General features: G+C 40.3%; 1 protein-coding gene across 2 annotated transcripts in view; it reads left to right on the top strand.

Moving 5' to 3' along the window:
* PXDN (peroxidasin) overlaps positions 1 to 22,583 on the top strand; it is a 74,044-nt gene that overhangs the window by 32,166 nt on the left and 19,295 nt on the right. The window contains exons 4-16 of one of the 2 annotated variants that reach the window (XM_083495414.1): positions 2,046 to 2,117; positions 6,142 to 6,213; positions 7,731 to 7,802; positions 9,189 to 9,358; positions 10,987 to 11,104; positions 11,593 to 11,762; positions 13,176 to 13,448; positions 13,573 to 13,689; positions 15,402 to 15,560; positions 16,937 to 17,049; positions 17,901 to 18,057; positions 19,419 to 19,527; positions 21,859 to 22,016. In XM_083495414.1, the coding sequence (XP_083351540.1) occupies positions 2,046 to 2,117; positions 6,142 to 6,213; positions 7,731 to 7,802; positions 9,189 to 9,358; positions 10,987 to 11,104; positions 11,593 to 11,762; positions 13,176 to 13,448; positions 13,573 to 13,689; positions 15,402 to 15,560; positions 16,937 to 17,049; positions 17,901 to 18,057; positions 19,419 to 19,527; positions 21,859 to 22,016 (1,760 nt within the window). The remainder of the gene's footprint in view (positions 1 to 2,045; positions 2,118 to 6,141; positions 6,214 to 7,730; positions 7,803 to 9,188; positions 9,359 to 10,986; positions 11,105 to 11,592; positions 11,763 to 13,175; positions 13,449 to 13,572; positions 13,690 to 15,401; positions 15,561 to 16,936; positions 17,050 to 17,900; positions 18,058 to 19,418; positions 19,528 to 21,858; positions 22,017 to 22,583) is intronic. The other variant, XM_083495415.1, reaches the window with a different exon arrangement.

Raw genomic sequence — 22,583 nt, 5'->3', positions numbered from 1 at the left:
CTTAGCCCTGTGGCAGTCAGTGTCAGATCTAGAAACAGAGGATAGCTTATCCTGCGGGTTACTGTCCATAAGATATCCAGAAGCAGTTATTAGTGACAAAGATCATTGCATAGGACTAGCCATCGCTTTGTTTTCCTTGCTATGACCTAACCGACCTGTAAAATTTGTTTGATTGATAGAACTTGAAAACACTAGGAAACATGTAGCTGTTGAAAGGCCTAAGGACACAGCTGAACGACTCAAGGTTCTGTTGCAAATGAGACTTTTAAAGTTCTGTGATCAGGAAATTTAAAATCTTTTTGATGGTTGAACTGATAGTGACCCAACTCATAGGGCTGTTCTTATCACAAGTAAGATAAAGTATGTTGCTAATTTAGTATGTTATAGAAATGATAAAGTGCAATTTTTCTAGAAAAAGAAGTGCCAGAAATCATCATGAATGCCTCCCTTTTTCTCTTATAATGGTAATGGCGCCCACCTGAGATGTGCTGGAACTGAGTTCCAGTGAGTTCCAGCTGGGGGGAAAAGCCCTGGCTAGGGCTTTATGCATGGTAACTGTTCTCTCTTGAGCAATATCCTAAAGAGTACAGAGACAAGACAAGGCTTTGGTGGTACCCTGGACAGCTCTGTGAAGGGCTCAGGCTGGAGACTCCATAAGAACAGAACTCAGGTGTTGGTTCAGCAGCTGTCATTCTTAGATGGAGGCTTAAATAGGAGCTACTGCTGTATCCCAGTTGCCTGAAGAGAAAAGCCCCTTCAGTTAAATGCTTAATTAACTATCTTAAGACAGAAGCATTTTAATAACCTGCCTAAGAGAAGAGGGAGATTGAAAAATACATGCTGTGCCCCACCCCAAAAGCACACTGTGAGTGTATTGAAAGTGTTCAAGAAGCAAGACACAAGCTTAACAAAAACTTTCATTTCTGGAAAGTACAGTTTAGTGTACTGGTATGTAAGATGGCATGCAGCTTTTATGTAGTTTTATGCATTCTCTGTGTGGGTGTGAGAATCATTCTCTGGTGTCTGAACAATGGCTCAAGTTAACATATGAAGTGAAAGTCTCAGTCGCGCTGTCCTCTTTTCTGTGTCTGGAGTGACATTTTTTAACCTGTCAGTTTCCATCTCATGTCTGTGGCTATTTAGCAAGAGGTTTGCACATATCCCTGCGATGTATTCTATTACAAATTAGGGTGGTTGGATGCAAAAGAGGATCGGGTTGCTACACCTTTATTTGTTGTGTAGAACAATAAGCAGGTGTACCTGCTGAAATCTCTTCTACACAACTCTCAAAGGTGCAGGAGCTTTGCTTTTTAAAATCTTTTCGAAATTAATCGTTAAATAAAGAGGTCTCTGTACCAGCAAATTTGTTAGTGATCTTATAAAACCCCTCCCCAGTAACATTTACCTTGTTTTGTAGCTTTTGAGAGTTTTAAGGGCTAAATTAACTAAAGTCTGATGAACCAGCGTTTCATACATTTGGGTTGTATATTCATTTGGCTATAATTTTTGATCTGCTAATGTGTTTGTGAGAATGGAGCAATGATCCTTTGGCTGGGATGAAGCACTTTCTGATAATCGACTATCAGTAGAAACATTACTGAACTAGAATTGCGATAATAGTTTATCTCAGTCCAGTAAAAATAAAAAAATACTTCTCCAATAATTCCATGCATTCTAGCTTCACTCAAGACTTCTGTGGTCCTATAGAGAAGAATACAATTGCTGTATTTCATGCCTTTAAAGATGCTCCACAGATCTGCCAATTGAATTCTGTGGAGATACATTTCCAGAAGAGCAAAAAGAACAAAAATCTATTTGGTGTGTCATCGTAAATCCTGCGCAAAATCTTATTTGGCTTCCAGAGACCATGGCAGGCAGATGCTCAAGTTAAAAAGAGAAGTGCTTTTGGTGTGTATACATGTCTTGTTTTGTTGCTTTCTAATATGTATTTGGAAAACTGTCCTCACGTGTTGCCTTAATTCCATCCCACATTAATGTAGCTCTCGTTTGTGTATACTAATATTACTGATTGTTTCTTGTTTCAGCTATTTGTACAAGAATGAAATCCAGTCAATTGACAGGCAAGCATTTAAAGGACTTGCCTCTCTAGAACAACTGTAAGTGCCTTTTCTCTTCTGTGCTGTCATCTGCTTGGTTGCCTCAGAGAAAAAGTGCACGTTTTGGGTCGACATTTCTTGCCTGCATGCCTTGCATGTCTGCACGGAATGGGTTTCTAGTCCAACGTGGTTGCAATTAGTGGTACGCAGAAAACGTGTCTGTGAAATTCATTCTGTCTGTGTTCATATTGTATTTGTGATTTACATCTCAAGGCTATCCGTTCACTTTATAATGACTTAACGTGAGCAGACTCAAGTATAGCAACAAGAATTAAAACATGTATTAGGATCCACTTCTTCTGTTTCTTACAAATACTTTACAGTTTTGAATTTTGTGGAATTAACTTCTGATTGCCTCAATGTAACCAGGTAGAATTTATGTTCTGATTTTTTCCCCAGCCTATACTTTTTGCAATTAAAGTATTTTTAATTTTGGTATGCTTTTGGCTCATCAAACCAGGGTGGATTTGAGTTAAATCAAATTGATTTAAATCACTAATTTGTAAGACTTGATTTAAATCACTAGTCATTAAGGCTTGATTTAAATTTTTTTTAACAGAAAGACTCATTCTTGCTGGTATAATCTTAATATTTACAACCAGATGTAGGTTTCATTTTTGGAGTAATAAATTATCAGAGTAGTTTTTACAGTTATATCAAAAATTACTGATTTGGTTATACTATTAGAAATACATAGACAGATAATTATGAGATTATAGTGAGGTTTAATAAGTTAACAGTTTATATTTGGACAACTTTTCTGCTGTACTTTATTGGAAGGAGAAAAATAATAATTTCCTTAATAACAATTTAAGCAATTTATTTAAAACAATAACATTATAGCATATGTATCCATGTTTGTTAACTGATGTGGTTAAACGTGTTGTTGTTTTTTAAAAAAACAGACTGAGTTTTAGCACACTTGAAAAACTTAAAACAAATTCTTATTTGCTGATATATAGCCTTTGGACTATAATGTAACTTAAATAGAAAACTATCTTTAGAAAGATTTTTCCTCCCGAAGCGTTTTATTTTAAAAATCCAATTTAATTTTTTTAAAAAAACTGACTTAAATTTTAAAAAAATCTTTTAAAAAATCATTGATTTTTATCCACCCTGCATCAAACAGAGGAAAACTCAAAATACGGAAAAATATGGCTGGGGAGCACACCCTGTAACCTGCAGAAAACTAAACTCCTTATGGATTTCAAGGGGACAAGAGTACATTTTGGCTGTGGGTGTGTGAAACCACAATAGTCCTTAGTGCTGTGATAGATTCAGTTATAGATTTAACTATGTACAGTATGTTTGATAAGCTTCCATCAGTCCCGGGCAGCATGGCCAATGGTCAAGGATGTTGGGAGCCACAATCCAATGATTTGTGGAAAGCCACAAGTTGCCCATCCCTGCCATAGCATTTTAAACTTCAGTTGTGCAGTAGACAACAGCATGATTCTGCTATATTAGTATGCCATCAGATATAGCTGAATTTCTGCAGAATAACTCATAAAGAATTGTTGGGTGTGGTAGTTAAATATTTTGTCAGTGTGTATTTGTTTGTACGAATGCCTAATGCCACATTTTTGTTCTTATTTTTATGTATTTTGAAGGGGTGGTATAGAAATATATTAAATAAATGAATAAAATAGTTATGCTTTTAAATGACATTTTAGTGGTGGTTAAAGTAAGAAAGTCAAGCTGTACAGACACAATTTACAGCATCTTGAAGTAGGTTGCAGGAAAATATCTTCATTTTAAAATGGGTTTTATCACATTGATTGAATCTTCCAACTCAGATCCCATTGACATAAGTCAATATAATTTAGTGCATGAGTCTATGCACAGGAAGGAAGGAAGGAAGGAAGGAAGGAAGGAAGGAAGGAAGGAAATTGACTTGCTGGATCAGACCAAGGGTCATTGTAGCCTGCCAAAACCTCTGGGAATCTTGTCAGCAAGATGTGTTGGAAGCAGCCTCCCCATTTGCCTATTCATCTTTAAATCAGAAGGATACTTCTTTTGATTATAAGGGTTCCAGTTTAGCTATCATAGCTGGTCATCATCCATAGATATATTCTCCATGAATTTCAAATGATGCCAATTTGACAAAATTGTTGTCTGATTTTAATATATTAACTTTTCTTTAACACACGCACACATCAGTTTTCATAATAGCCATACTCCTGTGGTGTGCTAAGGTTTTTCAGAAGCTGCTTAATAGGAAGCTTTGCTGTAGCTTGGTGATGAAATTTGATGCAGCAGTTTGATGTATGGTTGCAAGCATGACGTAGAGTTACACCCAGACATTCATTTAAGAAGTGACATCAGACCATCATTCCCATTTCCTAAGCACTTCTGTTGTGACATCAGTGGGATCCCAGATGCTAACTACCTATATCAATAGTGTTGTACCTAATTGTGAAGTACAGAACAGCATACGATTTTGTTACTCCAAGTAGAACCACACACCTTTCTTTTTTTTTATTTTGAACTTTTTCTGTTTTAAGGTGCATGATGATGCTTTTAAAAATTGCATGCTTTTACTGTCATACATATCAGGTGGAGGTACATTGGTGGTGGAAGCATTTCTCTGTAGATTCTGCCTGTTCTTCTGCAAAATGATTCTTCACTGTACAAAGAATGATGTAACTTTTATTGTTCTCTGTTATTGCAACATATCCTTGGTTCATTACTGGTAGAATATTAATCACAGAATAACACATTTGCTCACAGTAGCTGTGTCCAGTGGCGTAGTGTGGGCGGGGGTCACGAGAGCAATTGCCATGGGTGCAAAATTCTTAGGGGTGCAATATTTCAAAAGAAAGTAGTAGTAAAATGTATATAAAATAGCTTAAAAGGCTTACAGATATTTTCAAACAGCTGTCATTACTTCTGGGTGTGTTTTTGTGTAACTTTGAAGGTTGAGAATATGACTAGTAGAATGTTCTGCCTTTTCCATACTTGTAAGGACAACATTCCTACTCTAGTCATTAGTATAAACAGAGAAGTTACCCTTAATCCCAGTCTTGTGACCAAAGATCATTTAAGTGACGGTGCTGGAAATGGATGTCAGGTACTACCCTGTTCTAGTGCTCACCAAAATAGGAATGAAGAAGCATGTAATGTGAAATTGAACTGCATGCCGTAGCTCATATTGGACGTAAACATTTATTTCCTGTATCAGTGTTTTGTAGAAGGTTAAAATGGCCCTATTTCTGTATCCCAGGCATTGCTGTGCCACATGATCATAAGTGGGTCTGCTGCATGTGTGCATAATGACCGCATTTATTTTTTTAGGTTTAAATTTGAGCTGAAAGTTTCTCATTGGAGAACAAATGTAGAATTGTATTTCTTAACTATTTCATGTAAACAATGTATGCTAAGGTAAGTGGTAGTTTGTTTACAGGAGAAAGATGTCTGCTGTAGATAAAGCATATGTTATATTTCGTGGATGGAAACATTAATCACAAAGCAATCATCTTTTCCCCCCTTTTTCTTTCATTCTGATTTGAGGACTAGTAAGTTCATGAATCAGTTAAGAGCTCATATATATGGGAATGCCGTCAAAAGCAAACAGATTTGGAGAGGGTGCATGGAGGGGGAAAGGGGTTAAGTTTTGCTGTGTTAGCAGGACTTGTTGCCCAACAACTTGGTTGAATCCAGCTCCCTATGCTTAATAAACGAAAATATGACATCGCGTCCAAACCTTATCCTTTAATATAATGTTATTCATAGGCGTGTTCTGAAATGTTCTGAATCTCCGTGATATATCTATATCTATATAGATAGATGATAGATATAGATATGTATATATTGATCCTACCTGATAATTTGTACTGCATTAGGGGCTCATGTGCACCACCTGTTGTATAAAGGCTTGGACTTTCTGTTTAATGCAGGATGGCCATAGGATCCAAGTTACCGTACTTGTACACATTTATTTATTTTTAAAGCAGCTGCTTTGGGACCCTTTATGAAGCACACTGTGTTTCTGTGTTGTCTTACTTCCCTTCCTCTTCCCCAACAGGTACCTGCACTTTAATCAAATTGAAACATTGGAACCAGAATCCTTTACCCATCTTCCCAAACTTGAAAGATTGTAAGTTTTATTTTTGTTTCCTCCCTCTTCCAGATGGCAGCTTCCCCTCACATGGAGGATGACTGTCCCCATGGCGACTCCTTATAATCCTAGACAGCGTACACAGCCCCATTTACTCAACATCCAGGTGCTCTCACTTCTGCTTTGGGAAGCGGTGTACGCATGACGTTAGCCGCAATCTATATTTGTCTTGTTGTCTCTTAAGAAAGGCTTCATTTCGATGCGTTTTTACCTAAAGCAGCACTGATCTGGCTTGAGAAAAAGAACCACCTGGCTGTGTTTCAAGCCATTAGTGTGTACACAGCCCAAGTTCAAAGCACAAGGCCGCCATGCTGTTTCGAACCTCTCTTTTACTCCGTGCTGAATTAGCTAGTAAGGAAGCTGCCATCTGGATAAGCCCTAAGTAAAATGTAGCCTCAGTATATATAGTTTTCCCTGGGAAGAAATTCTGTGCAATAGCACTGCTGTGCTTGGACATTGGAACTGAAGTCCAAGTCCCTGTAGCCACTGTTCTTGAGATAGGATGTGAACAAATTGGTCTCTTTCTCTCTCCCACACACACACACACACACACACACACCAACCTGGGTTGACCCTAGGCTGGCCACCCAGCCTGCTGCTAATCTCGCGGCAAAAGTGCAATTTGGATTTTTCAGTGCAAAGGAAATAAATTGCAGTTTAAAATCCACTCAAGTATCTCCAAGCACAGTTTCTGTTGAGATCTTGGCAACCGCTGCCTAGGCAATCGGCTACCATTTCGAAAATGGAGCTGAGAGGAAGTGAGAAAGGAACTGCACTTTATGATTACGCAGCCTAGTTCCCTTTCCTCTCGGCTTGGTCTTCCAGCTGGCAGGGCGCAGCATGCCTGGTTGGCAGGGTGGGAGAAACTGGCGGGGGTGAGGGGCACAGCTGGAAGTGGGAGCAGAGAGACAGGGAACAAACTGCAAGAACAAGGCTGAGAGAAACGGAGGCTGCAAGAGATTGAGAAGCAGTGCCCTTGTGCGCAGACAAGGTAGTGTAAGGGCTTCTGGCTGCACAGAAGTAAGGATTTCCGTGTGCCCCCTAAATCTGTTCTGGGAGTTCTTCACCCCACCAAACCAGTTTTGAGGAGGGTGCCTGAGGAGAAGAGAGGAAGTTCCATTGCACAAGTGGAAGTCCTTTTGCTAGCAGAACTACTTTGCTAGATACCACACTTGGTGGATACCTTGCCCAAAGCCCCCTAAAATCTGGCAACAGCCCTGCACTTGAGGGTAAATCTCAATTTACTAGTTAAAACTTCCATAAGATTGAATTGCATCATCACTTACATTTTTTCCAGATGCCCTCAGCTTTCGAACGTATTTTATAGTCATTAACAGGAATATTGGGTCATTACTTATAAAAATACAATGATATGCAGCAACAAATACATCAACATGTTTTTTTAAAAAAAGGAGTACATAGGAAGCATGCTAGACTGGGGAAAGAGTGGTATAAGGCATGCAAACCGCTAATTAGTAAATGCAATATTTCAACAGATTTTTGCATAACAACAGAATATCCCATTTAATTCCTGGGACATTTAGTCACTTGGAATCTATGAAACGACTGTAAGTAAATTTCCTTTCCCCCTTTAAAATTGTACTTAATCTTCTGTCAACTAACTCTATACTCTTTAAAGCTCTTGTATTTATATGCCATTTTCAGGTGGTAACTATTGATAGAGGCAGTATCTACCTCATTGTTGACCTGCCAGTATTCTAAGCTAGATTTGTGCTAGGTACAGAATCTCAGTGTTCAGCAGATAATACACATTTGGCTCCTGAGCAAGCCCCTTCCTGTTTTTCTGACCTTTGGTGCTACAAACGAGGAAAGGTATCTATTATCTTAAACAGAGAGAGAGAGAGAATACCTGTTGTAATTGACAATTCATTCACGACCACTAGCACAGATTCCTGGTAAATATAAAGATTGCAGATCTGTCACAGTAACTTGCTCTCTCTCTCATCACATCTGTTTCTTTCCCAAAACCAATTTCCTGTATTCCAGTGCAGTGAGTAATGGTGCTGTTGCCATTAGTTGAGTAAACTGTGGACCAGGGTCGTAATTTTTTTTACAGGAGTCACTGCTAAACATTAGCCTGAACTCTTCCTATCGTATCTTCATTTCACCTTGCTTCATCTGGAGAAGGAAATAAATTAACCTCTAGTTTTACATGTTTTATCTTGACAATTATGAGCTTCTAGTGTGTAGACTGAATAATGACAGCTTTTAAAAATCTTGGCGGATCCTCTTTTTTTTAATTATTATTATTATTTTAGTCACTCACCACATTGTGTTTTATTAATATAACAACAGAAGGAGGTGGTTTCTTCGTGTATCACAAAACTGCACCATTTAAGTTTATTAATCTTAAGATAGATAGATAGATAAAACTTTATTCGCATCAGCCGATGGCCATAGCAACAATAAAACATTACAATATACACAGGAAAAAAAGGAAATTTAGTATAAAAGCACAGTTTATTAATCTTAAGAGAAATAACAAGTAATAATATCTGTGTGTCATTTGATGGGAAAATGGAGTTAGGTGGGGAGGAGATTTGGAATCAGTGGCAGCATTTTAACTTATTTTATCCCAGGTGGACCTCAGCAACACCAGAGTTTTAAATACTATTCTTTCAAATTGTCTCTTAGCCCCCGCTTCCAATCCTTCACTAAACACACCCCTTGATTAATTGCACTCGGGTTGTAGCAACTGACTGAAGTCTGATGCAGAGTAACCTTAGTCTGTCTCTCAAATTTTCTTCCAAGTAAAGACTGCTTCGTTCAGTACAAGGTTCGTAGCTGAATTCACTTTTAACTGGCTCCAATGAAATTAGGATCTCCTGGCTTTCAGGTTTCCCACTAGCATTCTGCATAATGTTACAGCATCTCACAGTACGTACGTGTCATGCTTGATCTCATTAATATGTACAGTTTGTTGTTTTGTCCAGGCGTCTGGATTCAAATGCACTTCACTGTGACTGTGAAATACTGTGGCTAGCAGATTTGCTGAAGACATATGCAGAGTCCGGTAATGCGCAAGCTGCAGCTACTTGTGAATATCCAAGGAGAATCCAGGGAAGATCAGTGGCCACAATAACACCAGAAGAACTTAACTGTGGTAAGATGGATTGTTATTGTGTGTGTGTGTAAATTTGCCTCCATCTGTCTGTTTCCAGGGTGGGTGGGAATGATATCTAAGTTTTGTTGAGAAGTACATCTTGCCCATGTGCACTTCATATTAACAATAAACGATTTAATTGTTTCCTGGGATCTCTCTACTCCATTGATTTCCTGACTCATATTTATTTATTTTTGCATTATAAAAGTGCGCCATTCGGTATGGCAGCCCTTTCTTGGCATTTGTTAGCAATAATCCACAAAGGTATGGGCAGTCTCCAACAAAGTGGTTCTGCTATTTCTGTTTGGACAATGGAACTTCCCCCCATCTCCTCTCCCTTTGTGCCCCCACACCCTCCCCAAATCATAGAATCATACTGTCGTAGAGTTAGAAGGGACCTTGAGGGTCATTTGGTCCAACCCTGCTCTTCCAATGTCTTCTTTGTTTTCATGAGGCATGGAATGCCTTCAAGTCACTGGCCCCTGAAAGTATGCTTTTCCTCCCCTCCTGGCTGTCCCCTAGCCAGAGACAGAGTCTTCCTGAGCTTGACTTACCTCCCTTCCAAATGGTTGGGAGAGACCAAAGAGCAGATTGAGGGGGCATGCACAGAGGGTAGAGAGTCAGGTGGAAACGCCAGTGCTCAGCCAGAGGTCCTTGTGTCAACAGAACTATGTACATCATTGGATACTGCCCAATGTAATAAACCTTTTTTTAAAAAAAGTCTTGAAACAGAAAGGATTGTTGGAAGGGTATTTAAATGTCCGTGGATTACTACTTCATCCTATAATAATGAAAATATGATTCGGGCATCTTGCTTGGAAATTTGCACGTGTCGTGTGACGGCTGAGTAAATGTGAGGATAGAAATTCTAGGCAAGCAGCCAAACATTCATGTGGCGTTGATACACATAACACGACAGAGCTGAAATTAAAACCCTTGAAAGAGATACAGGATACTTTTAAGCCAGTCCTGCGTGACTCTTGAACCATCAAACCAAGCCAGCCATGTGGCCCGTTGGACTTAATAAACAACCTGTTCTGGCTGCCTGCTTGGGACTGCAAAAACAAGAGTATTGTCAGGCTCCTGACATAACATAGTTGATGTCTGAGTTTGTGGCTACCCATAAGCGTTTGCTTCGGCACTGTGAGAACAGAATGAGAACAGCGAGTTAGGCCTTTGTTCTGCTCCAAAGTATTGTGTTCAGCAAGCTGTGAAGGTCTACTGTTATGTGTTTTAAATGATGCCTCATGTGGTTCTTTTTACCTCGACGGTTTTTCTGTCATTGCATTGAAAGTCTGAAAACTCTTGGTGGTACAGTTATTTAAGACAGCTGTACTACGTATGACACTGCATTTTTAAAATTGTTCTTAGAAGGAGACATTAAAGAAATTGTGCAATGCATGGCATATTGATCTTCGTACTGTAAACTTTTTTGTTAATATATATTAAAACTTTATTATTAGCCTAAAATAATAACTGATGTTATGCTTAATAGTGTTTAGGTTCACAGCACCTAACTTCATCTGTGAGAACTAATCTTTTATACCTTACGTTGAAATGGAAGAGCTAACCTATTCATAGTTTATTTTTCAGTCACATAAAAAAAAATTGCTTTGTTGATTATACAGAGAGACCAAGAATTACGTCAGAGCCTCAGGATGTGGATGTTACCTCAGGGAATACCGTTTACTTCACTTGCAGAGCTGAAGGCAATCCCAAACCAGAAATTATATGGCTTCGAAACAAGTAAGGCTGCTTGGTGAAGACTTGACATTTTCATCCCCCCAAAAAAGTTTTTGATTTCCATTTAAATGAGGCTGTATTTTAATGTTTTAATGTTGTATTTTAATCTTGTTTTTAAGTTGTATTTCAATCAATTTGTTTTTATATCGGGTGTTAGCCGCCCTGAGCCCGAGGGTGGGGTATAAATAACATTTATTATTATTATTATTATTATTATTATTATTATTATTAGAAAATAATTTTCTCTGTGTAGACTCACCTTAAGAGTTCATTGACCAACATCAGATCACTTGCAAAAACTGTTTGCATTTGAGTTTAGCTGCGATTCCTGCAGAACTAGATGACCCTTGGAATCTTTTCCTTTTATACAGTTCTGTGAGGGCCTGCACACACAACACACTGAACAAATTCATGCTCAGTTTTTTGGGGGTAATTTTTTAGAATACTTATAAATTAAAGGTTCTTAGTCCCACAGTTTTCTCTCTCCATAGTAATGAGCTCAGTATGAAAACGGATTCCCGTTTGAACTTGCTCGATGATGGCACGCTCATGATTCAGAACACTCAAGAGACTGACCAGGGCATTTACCAGTGCATGGCCAAAAATGTGGCAGGAGAAGTGAAAACTCAAGAAGTTACTCTACGCTACTTTGGTTCACCAGGTGTGTAGATTTCTAATGCCATTTTTTAAAAATACTATGTTGCATACCTCTTAATCAAAGAGATAAGCTTAATAGTACAATATAATTTGCATGACCCATTGAAGATCTAGAACACACAAAACAGCCTGACCAGGGTCTTCCTATTATTTTTATTTTGTAAATTTAGAAGTCGTGTGAAATCAGAAATATTTAGGGCCACACCAGATTCCCTATAATATAATAATATCCCTATGATATATGGCCTATATAACAGGAGGTGGATGAGATTTAAAGTGCATTAGTTGCGAGTGGGAGCTGAGCACTTCTCCTGGTGGAACTCAGTTGCCAGGAACAACTGCTGCAGGAAGAAAAAACAGTCAGGGATAAACAGCTGTGCAGTGGTACCTTGGGTTAAGAACTTAATTTGTTCTGGAGGTCTGTTCTTAACCTGAAACTGTTCTTCACCTGAAGCACCACTTTAGTTAATGGGGCCTCCTGCTGCTGCTGTGCTGCCGTTGCACGATTTCTGTTCTCATCCTGAAGCAAAGTTCTTAACCCGAGGTACTATTTCTGGGTTAGCAGAGTCTGTAACCTGAAACTTATGTAACCCAAGGCACCACTGTAGTCAACTGCAGAAGGTATGGCAGGGAAACGGTGCTCATCTGACCTCCTGATGACTGTGTTGCTACTGCTTCCAGAGAAGGAGGAGGAGAGACCAAGGTGGCAGGGATGTTGGGGCAATAGAAATGTACTGGTGGATCAATCTGGTGCTTCTGTGGCTATATTTGCACTTTGTCAGTCTCTGTGTCACGCCTCAGTTCCCCCTCTCCTCAGTAAGCAGCAGCATCTCACTTGTCAGTTAATGCAGGGGCCGAACCCCCCCCCCCATGGCCCCTAGGAGTTGGCTCCTATGGCCCCATCACATTGCCTACTGCTAGTTTTACAGTGGTACCTCCGGTTACGAACTTAATTGGTTCCAGAGGTCTGTTCGTAACCAGAAACCGCTCGTAACATGAGGTACACTTTCGCTAATGGTGTTTCCCGCTGCGCGCACGCCGCTGCCACAGCACATCCCAGGGCAAAGTTCACAACAAGAAGACGTACTTCCGGGTTAGCGGAGCGCATAACCCGAAGTGTTCGCAAAGGGACGGTATGGAACACGAGCTACCATTGTACTGTGATCAAGGGAAAATTCAGTTTGCTTTTTCCTGTCCGCTCATGTTGTGCTTGAAATTTCTCCTTTCTCAGCTTTTATATGTGGAATGAACATGACCCAAGTTGACTAGCCATGTCCTTATTTTAATAAGGCGCTGAAAAACAATACGACACAGCAACTTCTTTTTAAGGGTGTACATTTCTTTCATTTCATTTCTCTAAATGCCAGAATACTGGTGTTAACAGAGGGTATCTTAAACATTATTTCATTTGTTACAGCTAGGCCAAGCTTTGTGATTCACCCCCAAAATACAGAGGTACTGGTTGGAGAAAGTGTCACCCTGGAATGCAGTGCAACTGGTCACCCCCAGCCACGGATCACATGGACTAAAGGGGACAGAACTCCTCTCCCAAGTGACCCTCGCATCACCATAACTCCGTCAGGAGGGCTTTACATCCAAAACGTGGAGCAGGAAGATGGTGGAGAATATGCCTGTTTTGCAACCAACAGCATTGATAGCATCCATGCAACTGCATTTATCATTGTTCAAGGTACGTGGCGTTTAGATCTACAATCTAAAGTACCGATGTTCTGTGGTTCCATGAGCTATTGGGGGGGGGGGGTAGTCCGAAATATATATTCTGACTCTTTTTCCATTTTCTCTTTATCACATAGCCGTACCTCAGTTTACTGTGACTCCTCAAGACAGAATAGTAATTGAGGGACAAACTGTTGACTTCCCTTGTGAGGCCCAGGGATATCCACAGCCAGTCATTGCCTGGACTAAAGGAGGTAAGAATTTAGATTTGGGGAGAAATCTGTACACCTTGGAAAAAAATTAATACATTTTTTGCAAAATTCAAGCCATTATGTGATCTTGCAGAAATTATGTCTATTTCAGTTTCCCTGATTTTGCTAGTAACAGTTGTTCTTGGTGACAGAAAGTTTCAAAAATTCACCTCTCATTTGAGTTGGGGTTTAAGAGCCCCTGTCTAGCTCAGGAGAATTTGGTCATTATTGGGTATGGCCAGATAGTCTCCATTCTTTGGCTGCTCTATCAGTTACCTCTGTCCCACATGTTGCTCTTGTCTTTTGATTAACTTGGAGGATTTCTAGGCTTAGGACTTTATCCAAGGAAGATTTCCCTCGTACAACAGAACTTCCCACCTCTCTCCTACCTCTGAATCTCTCTTCCTACCCGCCCCCCAAGGTTCAGTTGCATAAATGGATGCTCTTGTGTTAATGGGACAACTTGACTTGATACAACCATCAACTTTAACCCTATCTCCTTCCTTTTTTCCTTAACAGGTTATTAACACATTTTGCATGACACATGTTATGTGACCATTACATATGCTTTGAATTGTAGGCACTAATCACTTATAATTTATGTATCTGAAATAGAGACAAGATTTGAGCTTTTTTTCTTAGTTGATAATGACTTGAAACCTCCTTCAGATACATGTTATTAGTTAATCTGAAGTCCAAGCAACTTATGTTTACATGATTGTGAAGATATTCCTCTTCTAAATATATTATATGAAGGTGCAGAAGTTTCAGCCATTCACAGATTTTTCCTCTTGTTTTCCTCTGCAGCTGCTGCAGAGGAAACAGGTGGAAGAACTCAAATACACACATGTTACTGTTTACACTTGCATTAAAGAACCTGCAGAATTGTGTTGATCACTTTGAGCTGGGTTCTGTTGATTTCACTAGGATATGCTTCCAAGTAATTTGTTCATGATCAAGGTGAAAAGCTAGAGTTTATTGTTTTATCATAGAATCCTAGAGTTGGAAGAGACCACAAGGACCATCGAGTCCAACCCCCTGCCAAGCAGGAAACACCGTCAGAGCACTCCTGTTATTTCAAAATTTGTATATATTTATTAAAATAGAGCAGGCACAGAAGAAGATGTAAAAAGTATAGTAGACAACATTTGCTGTATTAGTACATGATGATATTTGATATTAATCTTCACTTTTTAAAAATCTTCCATTATCTCAAAAGTGTTTTACTGTTTCTGCAATGGAATTAAGACAATACAATTGTAAGAGGAAATCAGTTTTGACTTATTCTTTCGCAATAATCATTTCTGGTATCATTCTTAGTGCTTTAAAATCTCTTTGGCTAAGCTTAATGAAGAAGGCAAATCCACAATTGGGAGAATGCAAAATATGAGCTGGGTTCAGTGGCCTGAACCCAGACCTGTACAAATATGAGATGGACAAAACAGGGTTGTTTTAGGCTTGAGAATGTATATATAAATATTTTCTTAAAGTACATTCCCTCGCCATGCTGCATTTTCTGGGAAAGCTGGGGAGGGGAATGATATTAACAGGAACCAAGTAAAATTTGTCCCTTTTAATTGTCCTATTTCCATCTTCTTTTTGTAAGAATGAGGTTGACAGAACGAAGAATGCTTTGGAAATATTGTTGGTCCAGTGTCAAATCAGTGGTGCAATAATTTCCTTTTTTTGAAAAAAATAATAATTGTGTGTTTCAGGAAGCCAACTTTCTGTAGACAGAAGGCACTTAGTCCTATCATCTGGAACACTGAGGATTTCCAGAGTTGCTTTACATGATCAAGGCCAGTATGAATGTCAAGCTGTTAACATTGTAGGATCTCAAAGAGTTGCTGTTCATCTGACCGTACAGCCTAGAGGTAGGTTCACCAGAACTCATGTTCATCCAGATTGTTAGTATGTTTTAAACCACCTTTTGGTTTGAAGTCAGACTAGATTTTTCATGTTTTGAGCATACACAGGTTAAGAACCATTAAGTATACAGTTGATATACGGTTCAATTTATCTCTCTCTCACACACACAAACAGAGGGGGGGGGGAGAGATATGTAATCTCTCTATTGGAGACAAGCTAGGAAGATAAAGCTTGACACATTTATAGGGAGGATAGTGATGAAATACAGAATATTTTCATCACCAGAATTTTAAAGTTGAATAGAGTGTTTCTCAAATTTGAGAAGCAGGGCAAGTGGAAAAATAAGGGCTGTAGGGGTGTCCCAGGGGGAGCAGCAGATTGGCACTGCCAGTGCGCCCGCAGAGTCCTGCCCTGGCCATCCTCCTGCCTGCTCTCCTTAAGCAGCAGTGATACCCCTCTCAGGAGGAGGGTGGGGCAACATTGCTTGTTTTTCTGTCTATTGCTGCTGAAGCCTCCATAAATAATTGTTGAATGATACTGAATTATTATTTTGTACATAAATCAGGCCCAATTTTTTAAAAGTATTAACATGAAGTAACCTCCTACTGGCAGGAATGTTCTTAAGTGAGAGGGATGTTTTCAAGGTAAAAACCTTGACAGTGGTACCTCGGTTTACGAACTTAATCTGTTGCGGAAGTCCGTTCTTAAACCGAAACCATTCTTAAACCGAGGTGTGCTTTCCCTAATGAGGCCTCCCGCCACCGGTGCCCTTCCACCATTCAGATTCCATTCTTAGACTGAGGTAAAGTTCTCAAACCGGGACACTACTTCGGGTTTTGTGGAGATCGTAAACCAAATCATTCTTAAACCGAGGTACCACTGTACTTTATAATGCAATTCTGCACACCTGGAGCTAAGTCTCATTGAACTCTAAGGGACTTATTTCTAGTCAACATTCATAGGATTGCCCTCTTATACAGTCTTACCTTGGAAGTCTTGCCGGTCAAACATTTTGGCTTCCGAACGCCACAAATCCGGAAGTGGGTATTCCGGTTTGTGAACGTTCTTTTGAACCCGAAGTCCAGTGCGAGTTCCAATTGGCTGCAGTAGCTTCCTGCAACAAATCGGAAGTTACACCTTTGTTTCCGAACGTTTTGGAAGTTGAATGGACTTCCAGAGTGGATAACGTTTGACTTCCGTGGTACTACCGTAATATAATCTTATACATATCTATTCAGACTTAAGCAATTTTGAGTTAAGTGGGGCTTAGCCTCAGGTTTGTGGGCGTACAACTGTAGCCTCAATAAATGTGAATGTTTCTGTTTAAAGACCCACTTGTCATTGCTTCTGTGCAACCTATTTTATTTATTTATTTTTTTAGTAACCCCCGTGTTTGGTAATGTTCCAAGTGATATGACAGTAGTAGTTGGCACAAATGTGCAGATTCCATGCAGTTCTCAAGGAGAGCCTGAGCCAGTAATAACATGGAATAAGGTAATAAACTCGTGTTTATAATTAGAATAGGTTTTCAGACTCCTGTGTAGTTCATTCTTTACAAATCATATGGTAGCTGACAGCTGTGGCGCCTTGGTATAAATTATTAGTTTCACTTCTTTCTGAGACCATGTGTTTGGAAAAGTTATTCAAACTGCAGGTACTTAACAATGCAATTAATCTGGAAAATATGCTTCCTAAAGGCAAAGAGCTTATATACATGATATTAGCAGCAAGGGCTTTATATGCAAAATACTGGAAAAAAGAGAAATTCCTCATTTGAGAGCCTGGAATATTAAACTGTAGGAAGTGACAATGTGTAGCAAAGCCTTTGACAAAGGGAAGGAAGACAAATAAATTTGAATAAGAATGGTCGAAGAGAGCTTTGGAACAGTAAGCAGGAGGGGAATAATAGTTCTGATGCTTTCTCAATTCTGTGAAAAGATTTGGCTATGACCCATCCTCCAATCTCCATGCTTATAAATTTTAAAATTATACAAAGCACTGTAATTTATAAATGAAATGCTGAATATATGAGACTCAAAAGTTGCCCTCCTACTTGGTAATAGTATGGAAGGAATTCATCTTCAGCCAAAGGCAAACATTTCAACTTGCAAAAGGAACAATCCCTTCTCCCTTCTCCCTGCATGCTGTTCTGGGGGGTTCTGGAGCCAATTTTGAGGGGCACACAAGACTTCTGCTTACAGTTGAATCCCATCCTATATTCTCATGCATAGCTCTCGTTATTAATACAATGTATTTTTTAATTTATTTAAGTTTGTTAGTGTTTGATTATCACCAGCAGGTGGACTTAAAACAGTAAATTAAATTGGCTTTCTGATTTGCTGCAGGATGGTGTTCAAGTTACTGAAAGTGGAAAATTTCACGTTAGCCCTGAGGGATTTCTTACCATTCATGATGTTGGACCAGCGGATGAAGGCCGTTACGAATGTGTTGCAAGGAATACAATTGGATATTCTTCAGTTAGTATGGTACTAAGTGTAAATGGTAAGATTTATAAACTGCAGTTGGTGTGGAAGTCTCTCTCTAAAAAAATTACCAGGATCTTCAGAAGAGAAGAGGCTTCACTGGCAATGCAGTAACTGGTGGTAGAATGTAGAAATTATAAAAACTTCTGGTTCGCCAGAAGCGGCTTAGTCATGCTGGCCACATGACCCAGAAGCTGTATGCCGGCTCCCTCGGCCAATAAAGCGAGATGAGCGCCACAACCCCAGAGTCGTCCACGACTGGACCTAATGGTCAGGGGTCCCTTTACCTTTACTTTAAAAGGAAGGGTTGCAGGGAATGAGGGAAATGGAAAGGTATTTTGAAACACAGGTGTCAGGCACACCAAGGGAAGATAATTTCTACTGCATATTTAATTATTCTTTGGATGGCTCGATAATAAGGTGTCCGCCAGCAAATTCACTAATAAGAAGAATATACATCATTGTCTCCTGTTTCAGAGGATGCCGTTAGAAAGGTAATCTAGAGTTTGGAATGGGCTATTTTTGGCGAGGTTTGTTCCACCTGGCTTATTTTAAAGGGTTGGGCTGTGGGGTTTTTTGTACTTCTGCAAACCTCAGAGTTTCCACAAGCTTGCTGATACCTCCTCCTTATTTCTCAGTGGCTGTTATGGCTACAGTTCTGTTGACACTCACCACTTGCATTCACTATTAGGAGGAAGGTGTGCAGGGAAGTTGTGGCAGAATTTCAAGAGACTGAGAATACTGAAGAGATAAAATGCTTTCCAGGGCTTGGAGAAGAAATAGGAGTCTTTCATCTTTCCTAGAGACCACCCAGCCTTTCCCCCCTCTAGATCAGAAATGTTGCTAAGATACAGATAAGATTACATGCTGCAGCTGAGAACCCTGAATTTGCTTTAGGAAGACCTAAAGAGTCAGAGATGGCTTTCTTTCTTCCTTGCTTTCTTCCAATGCACTGCCTTTGAAACTCCTATCTGTTTTAGAAGGTAATGGGGTCAAGGGATCAAGAAAAAGCCCAGAGCCTTTTAGACAGTGTGAATCTATCATGGCTCACATATATTAAGTGTGTCTTTGGCTTATATGGCATTGTGGTTTGGGGTTCTTTAACACCTTTGTATTACAAAACAAAGAACAAATACTAATGGTAATTTATACCTTTTCATTGAACTTGTAGAAGAATGGAGGCATTCCCAATGCAATCTGTTTTTTCTTTAAGGATGTTCTCAATATATTGAAAATTTTCAGCTGTAAAAGTAAAACTTTTTAGAAAAAAAGAGATTGATTTGTAATACAAAAATGATGTCGTGTCTAGACTTTGGTTATAGTGAGTCATTTTTGTATGTGCATAAATTTGCAGCTTTTTTTCCTCCCCCCTCTCTCTAGTTCCTGATGTCAGTCGAAATGGAGATCAGTTTGTAGCAAGCTCAATTGTTGAAGCAATTGCTACTGTTGACAGAGCAATAAACTCAACCCGTACACATTTGTTTGACAGGTATTGTCTGGAGGGTTTTACTTTTATTTTATTTCATCATGACAGTGTACTGGTTTATTACTTGTTCGTTTTGTAACAGTAGCTTGAGGGGACATGACAGTTTTGCTCAAAGATCAACTGGATATTCTACATCTTGTAATTCTTTTAGCTACGATAAATCCCCCTCTCTTCACAAGTAATCCTATATAGGCATATCCACGCATCAGTTGCCTGCAATCTCAGTGGGTGGTGTAGCACAAAATGCTTTCCCACTGAGGCATAACTAAGCTTCTGGGATATTTCTACTGGTTGTATGGACTGGAGGATGGGGAGCACTTAGTCTAAGGCCCGCTGACTCTTTGGAGACTGGAAGTGCAGAAGCTGTGTATCCCATTCCCTAAATCAGAGCCATGTGGCTTTTCCAGTTTCCAAGTAATTGTAGAAGCCCAACCAGTTCAAAATCTTCCCCATAGAAGCTGTACAACTATTTGAGGGAGGAAAAAGAGGAAGTACTACTATTCTCCACTGCAATGCGCTCTACGTGGGGCTGCCTTTGAAGGTGACTTGGAAACTACAACTAATCCAGAATGCGGCAGCTAGACTGGTGACTGGAAGTGGCTGCCGGGACCATATAACACCGGTCCAAAAGGATCTTCACTGGCTCCCAGTATGTTTCCAGGCACAATTCAAAGTGTTGGTACTGTCCTTTAAAGCCCTAAACAGCCTCAGCCCAGTATACCTGAAGGAGCGTCTCCACCCCTATCGCTCAGCCCAGACACTGAGGTCCTCCTCCGAGGGTCTTCTGCTGGCTCCCTCACTGTGAGAAGTTACAGGGAAGCAGGAAGAGGGCCCCTCTCAGTAGTGGTGTCCTCCCTGTGGAATGCTCTCCCTTCAGATGTCAAGGAGATGAAGAATTACACAACTTTTAGAAGGCAGCTCTGTATGGGGAGGTTTTTAACGCTTGAGCCTAGGACTTGCCAATCAGAAGGTCGGCGGTTCAAATCCCCGTGATGGGGTGAACTCCCATTGCTCGGTCCCTGCTCCTGCCAACCTAGCAGTTCAAAAGCACCTCAAAGTGCAAGTAGATAAATAGGTACCGCTCCGGCGGGAAGGTAAACGGCGTTTCCGTGTGCTGCTCTGGTTCGCCAAAAGCAGCTTAGTCATGCTGGCCACACGACCTGGAAGCTGTACGCCGGCTCCCTCGGCCAATAAAGCTAGATGAGCGCCGCAACCCGAGTCGGCCACGACTGCACCTAATGATCAGGGGTCCCCTTTATCCCTTTAAGCCGCCCAGAGTGGCTGGGGAAACCCAGCCAGATGGGTGGGGTGTAAATAATAAAACTATTACTATTATTATTAAATAACAAAAGTACTTCTTCATGCAGCACACATCGAGAACTCACTCCAGCGGCTGCAGTAGGGTGAGACAAATTCATGAAGGACAAAGCCATCAGTGGCTGTTAGCCACAATTGGTGTGCGCTACCTCCATAGTTTGAGGCAGTATACTTCCCAAGATGGGAGAGTGCTACTGTCCTCAAGTCTTGCTCATGGGCTTCCCATAGGCATCTGGTTGGCCACCGTGGCAACAGGATGCAGGAGTAGATGGACCACTGTTCCATCCCATCAGGGCTCTCCTTGTGTCCCTATGATCTCATGCCAAAGTACAATTGTCCCCTTTTGAAACAACACTAGCTTATCTTTGGAAACAACTCTCTCAAGTTTTGAAGCATAATTTCAGGATCCCAGTTGTGCACATGTATAGCTTTCCACTCAAGTCTTTTGGAACTATTCCTTCCACCCCAGCGAGCTGTTCTGGGGATTCTCCTGACCTCTCCCCTCCCAAAGACCCAATTTTGTGGGCCACATTGGGGGAGGGAAGAGAAGGGAAAGCCCCGTTGCACAAATGAAAGGCTCTCGCTGATGGGGCTCATTAGTTGAGTCCTGCCCAATACATGTGATGGGAGACATTTTCTTAGATTTTGTATACTCCAGTCCACAGTGAATCTAGTGAAATGTGTCAACAAGGGGTTCTTTTCTCCTTGTTTCGTTTTGTGGTTGTGCAGCATGCTTGACAGTCCTTACTCAACAAACCATGTGAAGTTGTCAGCTGCTGATACTTTATTTATTTATTTATTGCTTGCCATTTGGGGGATAAGCAGTCAAGGTATGTATTTATGAACGACTTGTTGCCGACGATTTAATATAACAATTAGAGCTTTTATAGATCATAGTCTTCATATTAGTAACCAGTCAGCACATAGTGTTAAGGGCACAGCCGCTTTATCGCACACATTTGGATGGCTCTGTTTACCCTTTTACTTTTATATCTTCTTCCTGTTTTCATCTATTAGCCGCCCTCGTTCTCCAAATGATCTGCTGGCCTTATTTCGATACCCAAGAGATCCCTACACTGTTGAGCAAGCAAGAGCTGGAGAAATATTCGAAAGAACATTGCAGCTAATTCAAGAACATGTGCAAGATGGTCTGATGGTTGACCTAAATGGAACAAGTCAGTGCTTTTGCCTTGTGTGCTCTAATTATGCATGACATTAGCCTGGAGTGGCATAGTCCAGTGCTGTGTGCCTTATCGTCCAGGTTTTGGCCTGTTTGTCAGAAGCTTGTATACAGATGTTGTGTGCTGTCACTGGGTGTAGAGTTACGTCATGTGTGTTATGCTATGTCCTGTGTTTTGTTGTGGGACTAGGAGTTGGTGGTCAGTTGTGGGTTGTGTGGTTTTTGTTTTCAAATCAGTTTAGTGGCAAACATATCCCTCCTGTGAGTTCCATCGTTGGTATCAGGGCCAGATTCTAAAGGTGGATTTGGCAGGTGTAGACATGCCAGTCCCAGCTATGCCAGCTCCATTGCTAGATTTGAGCATCTCTGCCAGTGTACCACCTGTGACAGTGGCATGCCTTGTGCTCCTTGTTTGACATAGTGGGCCTTCTCCACCTCCTCTGTCCTCTCGGCTGCTGTATCTTGAGCGTAGGGTTTTAGCTGTATATAATAAATGAAATGCACATCTGAAACCTTCTTTTTTAAAAAAGTCTTGCGCCAGGAAAATGTCTCTGATCTAAAC

This window comes from Podarcis liolepis (assembly GCF_965112155.1).
Source record: "Podarcis liolepis genome assembly, chromosome: 3".
In the NCBI taxonomy this organism is placed as follows: Eukaryota; Metazoa; Chordata; class Lepidosauria; order Squamata; family Lacertidae; genus Podarcis; species Podarcis liolepis.
This window is presented reverse-complemented; position numbering and strand designations above follow the sequence as displayed.